Source organism: Kryptolebias marmoratus, linkage group LG16, assembly GCF_001649575.2.
Source record: "Kryptolebias marmoratus isolate JLee-2015 linkage group LG16, ASM164957v2, whole genome shotgun sequence".
NCBI lineage: Eukaryota > Metazoa > Chordata > Actinopteri > Cyprinodontiformes > Rivulidae > Kryptolebias > Kryptolebias marmoratus.
Genome location: NC_051445.1, coordinates 16,700,177 through 16,708,618, shown reverse-complemented (window position 1 = coordinate 16,708,618; position 8,442 = coordinate 16,700,177). Strand labels below are relative to the sequence as shown.

Sequence of the window (8,442 nt, the reverse complement as noted above, 5' to 3'; positions counted from 1 at the left end):
GAAATAAACATTTGAAATATATGAGTTTGTATGTAATTTATGAATATAATATACAAGTTTCACTTTTTAAATGGAATTACTGAAATCAATCTACTTTTTCATGATATTCTAATTTTATGACCAGCACCTGTAAGCTAGAACAAATTGTATGTTGAGTTGAAAAGCACATTTCTGTGTTCATATCAACAGGTGATGGAAGAAGTGGTCAAACTTTTAGCTCCCATTAATACAACCAAACTGGAGAAGAGCGGGGAGGGGACGGACATCTCACCGTGGATGCAGGCAGGAGTACCAGGTCAGGTTAACCAGCAGCAGACGTTTATACTATCAGCACAAGATGTAAACTTATGAAAACTGTGTATATATAAACTGTGTTTATATATATATATAAGTATGCATAATTTTAGTGATCTCCTTTCTGTGTACAAAACAGTTTCCTCTTTACTTTTGAACTATAAACAGAATATAAAGCAAAAAAGGGAAGTGGGCTAAGTAATTTCCTGCAAGTGGAATAAAGAACTGAAACAAAGAAAAAGTATTTTTAGTGTTAATATGAGCCAGTCGTCACGGATTACTTTTATATAATGAATCAACAATTATTGAAACACTGCGAGCTTCTGTCTTTTTCATTGAGTCACTGAATCGTGTTCCTAAAAGCATTTCGTCTTTAAGGGGAACGAATACAACAACAGACATACAGTGACAGTCTTCATCGTTGAACATTTAACAGCTGCTGTGGAGAAACCGAGGGCCCAAAGGGCAATTTGCAGAGTTTATTTAGCAATGCTGCAATCACTATGTTCATTTACTCAATATCTGTGCAAAAGGGACGGAAGATGATCTGTCTGAAAAAATAAATTGGCAAAGAATACAGCAAGTTCATTTGGACTTTTTTTTTCTTTTGTAGGCATTTTGATCTTTGGTACTTTTACATCATAATAATCCAAAAGTTCACTGTACTGGTTGTTCCGTTTACTCTCCAAGTAGAATAAATACAAACATGTCAAAGCAGGAGCAGATCACTGCGAAGTAAAAAAAACTACTTTAAATTTGCAGCAATCTAAGAAAAATTGCTTCCTCTCTGCAGAACTGAGACAAGATTGTTGCAGACTGTTTTCTCACGACGAGGGGACGAGAGAGTTGTGGACTGTCGAGGGCTTAAGATGAGGATCCGATATCAGCTGTATTTTATTCAGCAGCAATAAAGAATTTTTACTAAATTAAAACTGGGACTAATTGTACAAACATATTAAAATAGGTGAATACAATTAACTATAAATATATTGCTCTTATGAATGTAAACTCTGACAATACCCTGCTTTGCACATTACTTTGAAAAGGTAAAATATTGCTGTAGATCCAAAACGATCTGAAAGAGGAGGTAACAACGATAAATCCACCGGATACTATTTAAAACCTATTAAACACAGCAGATGGTCATCATTTTAAAATATTTATCAAGGCTTTCTTTGTTTGATCAACACTGGATTATGGACAACTTTATCACCATTAGAATTTGTGATAAACTGGTTACATTTATAATTATTTTTTTATTTTAAGTGAGTTTTTACATATTTGAATCCATGGCTTTTTGACTGGTGTGCGACTCTTTTTTTCCTCACCTTTCACCCAGGCGCCAGCCTCCATGTGGGCGACAGTCGTTACTTCTGGTTCCACCACAGCGAGGGCGACACCATGACGGTTCAGAACCCTCGAGACATGGACCTCTGCTCGGCCCTGTGGGCCGTGGTTGCCTACGTGGTGGCGGACCTGCAGGACATGCTGCCAAGGTAGCGTGTGAGCTTCAGTCGTGGATTCAAGTAATTCTCAACACTTAAACTTTTTAAAGTAAAATTTGCTGTGAATTGACTTTTGTTTATTGGGAAAAGATCAAATCAGAGAATGATGTATTTTTAATCTGACATAAACCAATTAACTTATTAGGATTAAAGTGGCCATAAAGAGGGTTTAAAGAAGCCCAAAACAATGTAAAAAAGCTTGTTCTGATTTTTAAATTATTTTTTATCTTACTGACTTGAATTTGGAGAATTGCAATTTGTTTTTTTTCCTCATTTACTGTATTATAATTATTGTTAATATTGTGCTGCAAAGTAAATTAAAAATGAACAATTTTTATGTGTGTGACATTTTACAGATCAAAACTTTAAATGATCATTTAAAAGTGATCGTTCAGACCCAAATAATGACCTCATGGAAAAGAACAAACATTTTAAAAGACAACCCTATCCCAAGTTTTTAGTTCTTCTCTAAATGCTTCTTTTTATTTTTCAAGTGTACCATCACGTTATAAAATGTGACCTTAAAATACCAATGCAACATTAAAGGATTGTTATTCTATAATTTCAGCCTCCAGTTTTTTTTTTTTTTCTTATTTACCCCACTGTAATTATTTTAATTTTAGTCACCACAGGAAAAAAGGGAAGATGCCCACAGATTAGTCATTGACCTTTAGTTTATAGAGAGCAGAGGAAGAAAACAGAGAAGAGAAACGGGGAAAGCCATGATGACACGGAGAAAACACCTTTTGTACAGAAGAGGAAGTGAGGAGAATCATTCATTGTACTAAACTCACTCAGATAACTATGAGCAGACAGAGAAAATTTCCCAGTTAAGTCATTTCTGTCTATATCAAGGTATAGATAGATATAATTTATCATTACCTACATAATGAAAAGTGGATGTATTTGCGACACAATTTGATAAGCCGACATCTCTCATCCACTTTGACTCGTTAAAGCCTGTTTGCGTCCCCAAAATGACCTTTAAACTTCCACTGAGAACCTGCGAACAGGAGATAAAGTCAGGGACGATGCTGCAGTCAGTCCCACCTGCCAACAGGTGAGAGGTGGGGTTCGTCCCGGAGTGGTCTCCGGCCCATCACAGCCTCCTGTTTAGGTTAAAGCTTCTGTAAGATAGCTTTCGGTGCAGAACTGACATAAACACAAGGAGTTCATTGTTCCTAACATTTGCGTGGCTCAGGTTGACTCACCACGATTCAGTAGTTCTGATCGCAGTAATTTTAATTTTGAAAAATGAACATTGATTCACAGATAATTCTGAAGCCACGTTCTTCTTTAGACAACAAACACGGGACAATCAGCTGATAGAGAATGATTAAAGAACTTGCATTGTAATATTTTGTCAGTGACGTTAAGAAAACAGAAAAGATTTGGCCAAATTCTGACATTATTTTACTTTAATTCACCAGTCCTTGCTGCTATTTTGTACCTCAGAAGCTGAAAGGTTTGGGTGCTGGTGTAGAGCACCACCTTGTGGAAAAATAAAGAAATAACGTCAAACTTCCTGCTGTTGGTGCCAAATGTGCCAAATGTACAGATGCTTCAATATCCAACAACTTATTTTATTACACAAAAAAAATTAAACCCAAAACTGACTGTCCTGATTGCCAAAAATCTTTGACAATTTTACTTTAACTAGATTTTCCTGGAAATCTGTACAAGCTTACGGAAGAAAGACAACACTGAAGTCATGAGTCACGTAATGTTTTAATAAATCTGAATTCAACACTGAAAATAAACACGACTCTGTAAAGATCCAGATTTAAACTCGGAGCTCAGCAGCTGGCGTGTTCATGTGACCACAGGTCTTCTGGAGTTGAAGACCTTTGCTCCGTTTTGCATCGACGACCGAGCGTATTTGGTCAGGAGGGCTCCGGTGCTCTGCTTCTCCCCACAGAGGTCTCTGAGTGAGGAGGAAAAAGGGGAGGAGTTTAAAATAAACCAGAGCCAGCTGAAAGCCAAACGGCTCACGCGTTTGTATCCGTCCATTTTCTGTTATCCAGTTTTTTCTTTCCGGGTCACTGGGTGATCAGATCGCAAGTCCATCACAGGGACACATAGAGACAACCAACCATTCACCCTCTCACTCACACCTAGGGACAATTTGAGAGTTATCAATCCACCAAACCTGCATGTTTTGGGTCTGTGGCAGGAAACCGGAGTAACATGTTTACACCTTTTCGTGAAATTAAACTAAAACAGAAAGCACTAACTGTATGTACGGTGTGATGTCCTCCTCTGTCCACTTCTCTCTGAGTGTGAAGAGGTGGTTGAAGCGCTCCAGCGTGTCCTCGGGGAGATCCTCCACCTGCAGCAGGCTGATGGTTTCTGGGTTTGACGTGCGGTCCACCAGAGACACTCCCTGGAAGATTTACGGAGCCAGGTCAGGTTCAGGAAGCTGAACGACTGCCTCAAAACACACCAACATGTAAGAACCAGGGTGGATTTGTTTTAAAGTCCCTAAACGCCAACCGCCTGATAAAACTACATCCTCTATCATCTGTCTTCTATGCAGAATCACCTTCAGCTGGTCCAGCCTTGTGCTCATGCCCTCTGGGACGCTCTGCTGCCAGACTTCCTGAAACTCCTTCAGGTTGAACTTGACAGCATTCTGCAGCAGCATGAGGGCCAGGGCCCGACACACTTTGTCCTCGTTCAGCGCATAAAACACCTCGTCTGTGCAGAGGGAGGCGGACATGAGAACTGAGATTTTAAGCCCCCGGGTAAGTAATGCCTACCGTCACGGATTCTTTACCGTTTTCAGTGAAGCGCTTCCCGTAGCAGCTCAAACAGTGCTCGATCATCTCTCTGTGAGGCAGAAACAGAAGACTGTGGGTGCAGAGTTGCAAACGGGGGTGGAAAGTATCAAGTAAATTTCAGGAAGCATCACAGAAACATTCCATTTGGTGTTAAACTGGGGCATTTTGGAATTATTCCAAACTGGGAACTTTCTCATGGGACATAACTGGAAATTGACGGTAATTTAAACAAACTGTGTCATATCCAAACCAAAATATAAACATTTTGTGTTGTCACAGGCAAATAATGAGTCTGACTCAACGTTTATAAAAGTAACAACCACACTGTACAAACTGACTATTTCAGAAAATTGCATTTCAGAACAAAACTTTTTATATGTCACTATTTCATCTGTTCCTACATGTCCAGGTCCAGCAAAGGTCCAGCAATGAAATCTGGTTGTTTTAGTCATAATTGTGCTAAAATAGATTTTTCACGACTACAATAAAAATCCCTGTTCAAGGCCAAACTTCAATATTTTAAATTCCAGGTTTTTTTTCCCACATAAATTCCTGTTAATTCCCATTAATTCCCATGGAAAGTTTCCAACTTTGAACATTCCCAGAAATCTTGCATCCTCATACAGCTGCTTAAATCCTTTTAGTCAAATTATTTATTCATTTGAAAACAGTCAGCTCCCTTAAACACTTTGTAAACCTCTAGAGGTGAGCTTTAAAGTATCTAAGATAAGATCTGAACTTACCTGGGCTCCAGTGGAGCCAGCTCCTCCAGACTGGTTCGAAGGGGGACCTTGTTGAAGGACCACGACTCAGAGTCCACCAGCTGAGTCACGTGACCGAGCAGCTTCATCTCATAGTCAAAGTCCAGCACACGCCAGAATCCTGAAGGGAAGGAGGATACGCTACACATCTACCAGCAAAACACAAACAAACTAAAATCCTTCTATTTATGGAACATGCCTCTGTGGAAATTATTAAGAAGCTATCCGTTACCATCTATCTGACAGGCGTGGATGATCTCCAAGTGGTCCTTTATCTCCTCCTCACTGGCCTGGATCCGCTCCAGTAAATCCTGCATTGTGTACTAACAACACAGAAAACCGCTTTTTCAGAACTACAAGAATGTTCACAAGAAGAAGAAACTCAAAAACTGCTCTATAAAGACTTGTGGTTTTAATACTCAGATTTTTCACCCTGTTCTCCGTGACCTCCTCTTGCCCCCCTAACAGAGGACCTTCATATGGATTTTCCATCAAAAGCTTCTTCAGCTTCTTCAGTTTTGGCCGCTGTTTTCTCAGCTCCCAGTGGCTGTTGCAAAATCCCCAAATCTAACAAAAAGAAAGAAGTGAACGAATCAGTTTATGTTTGTCTGTATTACAGCAAACCCCCAGCTCATCGATCGCTGAAATGTTAGCGTGCGTTTTGATTTCCACACCTGAGCGTGCTCTACGTGAGGCCTGTCCTGGCCGCCGGTCAGCTGGTCTGGGGTTTTGCATCCCGGTACGAACAGCAGCAGGTTAGAAGTGTCGGCTATTTTTAGGTCATAGGTCTTGTCTCTGCTGCAGAGTACTGCACGCTCATCTTTATCCCCCCGGATTACGAGACTGGGGAAGAGGAAACATAAGAGAGTTTACAGTTTATGACTTACATGTAGAGTGAGCACGTTTTAAACCGGCTACAAATAAGATGGTTACTGATCTGTACAAAATAATCTCTCAGCAGCCTTGAAAGTTTATTTTAAATCCAAATACTTTGCATCACGAGGGATGACTGGAGCACAACGGTCTACTACTTATTACAGAAACTGGACTGTTTTGTCGACAAAAACAGTCTGTTCTAATGGGAACGTGACGATCTGATGTGTAGCTGCTTATTGCAGCAACAAAAGTGGAGGATCGAGGCTCTTCCTCACCAACTGCTGTTTGTCCACTCTGTTCTCAGCTGCCTTGTGCTTTTTTTTTTTTTTTTTTTAACAAATCTCAATTTTGGAAATGGAGGTGAACATTACTATTGTGAGCTTTGATCCTGACATAATTCAAAAATACAAATGTGTAAAAAATAAATAAAACTTTCCCTTTAAGTGAACTGATACAACCTTCTCAGTTCAGTTTATTGCATTTTATATTTGTTTCACCTTGGTGTAATCTAAACAACATTTAAAGGTTAGATTGTTGTGGGACAAACCATGTAGTTTGATGGTTTATATATTCAGAAATCATGACAATAAACATCACTAAGTCCTAAAAACACCCAGACCCTATAAAGAAAGCAATAACAGGACAGAACTGTCAAACTGTTCATTGCAAACACATATTTCGTTATTAGGCACATTTATTCCCATTGCTACCAGCTTACCTATCACCAGCTTCGATGTGTTTGCACAGAGTGTCGTCCAGCTCCATCAGGCAGTAATCTGCGGATGAGACGTTTTCACCGAACGACAAACACTGAATTGTTGGGTTTAAATCTTCCTCTTTTAGCTTAGCGATCTCCAGCGTGGCCAGCACCTCCTCTAACGTCCTCATCTTCGGTTAGTGCTTTGAAACAACCGCAAACAGGCTAAAGGTAAACAAAACCGACTCTAAATATGCCTTTTTTCTGTCAAACTTCCGCGCGCTCTCGCTTATGTCGCGGAAAGGAAGTGAGGTAACCACCGAGGGACGCGCCGTCAAAATATGACTCGGAGACTTTGCTGTTCGATTAATTCTGCATTAAAAAATAAAAATATATAAGTTTGTCTACAGATTTTCGCTGAGTTATCTTGTAAACACACATAACTTCAACCAAACATATATTCCTGTGCATCAAATTTTCAGAGGCAAATACAGATTAGCCTGTAGATTCTCTCGGAACTTTGAAGCCTTAGGTCCTGTTTCGATCGAGGGAAATTACTGGACGGACCGGACCTCACGTTGGGGGTCAAATGTTTTAGAGATGTGTTTGTAGCCTCTTAAAAATGTCGAGTTTTTCCAGATCTGCTCAGGTAATTTATCGTACGTTTTTGTAGCTTTGGTTTTTATTTTAAGATCACTATTTGAACGATTTGTAGGTTAACTTTGTGTTTTAATGGGACAAGCTTCAACTGTTAGCGGTTAGCTAACGAACTAGCTTTGCTCTCAGTTGTTAGAAAAAAAAGTAATAAAATTTCTGGCACTTTTACCGTATTGCTTTATTAATTCCAAGACTTATTTTAATTGGTTTATTTGTTTACAATTTCTACTGAATTTTATGCAGTTTTACATTCTGTCAAATTTAAGTTGTTGCCCAATTGCCTCAGGATTATTATTATTATTTATTTATTATTTTACCTGCTTACAATAATTTTTTTTAAAAGTATAGAATCCACAGTTTAATAGAATTAATCAAATATATCCAGAAGCTTTTTGTAATGCGCGTATATATTTTTATTTAATCTTTATTTCATTTGATTATATTGTACTATGGCCTAATAAAAAAACATTTGGGTACCTAACTGCAGGGGTGGAAATTAAAAATTTGCCATAGTGGTTGGTGGACAAAATAAAATATAAAAAATAAAATAGGTTCTCATCACAACACCTAATTGGTGTTAGACTGCATGTAATCTGTAGTGGATCGAGTGCATCATATGGGGTTGCAGTGAACTGTTGTAATATCTTTATGCGGGTTTTCTCCGCCTGAAGTGGTATTTCGCTTTTATCTAAATAACATTCGGGTTGAATGTTATTTAAATCATTAATTATCCAACAACAACCAGTTAATTTACCAACATGTCTTTAACTGTGTTTATTCCTCTCATCATGGACAAAAAGTCCTGTGAATTTGGAGACTTTTGTTCTTTTTTTGCAAAAGTTACCAGGGGGGAACCAAATATTTTAGCCGTC

General features: G+C 38.7%; 3 protein-coding genes across 4 annotated transcripts in view; 2 read left to right on the top strand and 1 right to left on the bottom strand.

Annotated features, from left to right (window-relative positions):
- LOC108232173 (carboxypeptidase Q) overlaps nucleotides 1–2,361 on the top strand; it is a 13,751-nt gene extending 11,390 nt beyond the window's left edge. Inside the window, exons 10-11 of the mRNA XM_017409790.3 lie at nucleotides 190–295; nucleotides 1,634–2,361. Coding sequence (XP_017265279.1) covers nucleotides 190–295; nucleotides 1,634–1,794 — 267 coding nt within the window. The 3' untranslated portion in view covers nucleotides 1,795–2,361. The remainder of the gene's footprint in view (nucleotides 1–189; nucleotides 296–1,633) is intronic.
- A 1,147-nt stretch (nucleotides 2,362–3,508) lies between these two features.
- On the bottom strand, nucleotides 3,509–7,307 carry dscc1 (DNA replication and sister chromatid cohesion 1). The gene is made up of 9 exons (XM_017409791.3): nucleotides 6,935–7,307; nucleotides 6,015–6,183; nucleotides 5,773–5,907; nucleotides 5,573–5,663; nucleotides 5,323–5,461; nucleotides 4,576–4,628; nucleotides 4,342–4,496; nucleotides 4,034–4,182; nucleotides 3,509–3,723 (listed from the first exon to the last, which is right to left on the bottom strand). The coding sequence occupies exons 1-9, from the start codon at nucleotides 7,102–7,104 to the stop codon at nucleotides 3,612–3,614; spliced, it is 1,173 nt and encodes a 390-aa protein (XP_017265280.1). The 5' UTR covers nucleotides 7,105–7,307; the 3' UTR covers nucleotides 3,509–3,611.
- mrpl13 (mitochondrial ribosomal protein L13) overlaps nucleotides 4,405–8,442 on the top strand; it is a 15,198-nt gene continuing 11,160 nt past the window's right edge. Inside the window, exon 1 of one of the 2 annotated variants that reach the window (XM_037980145.1) lies at nucleotides 4,405–4,543. In XM_037980145.1, coding sequence (XP_037836073.1) covers nucleotides 4,517–4,543 — 27 coding nt within the window. In that variant the 5' untranslated portion in view covers nucleotides 4,405–4,516. Of the gene's footprint in view, nucleotides 4,544–7,426; nucleotides 7,563–8,442 lie in introns of those variants that run through there. The other variant, XM_017409988.3, reaches the window with a different exon arrangement.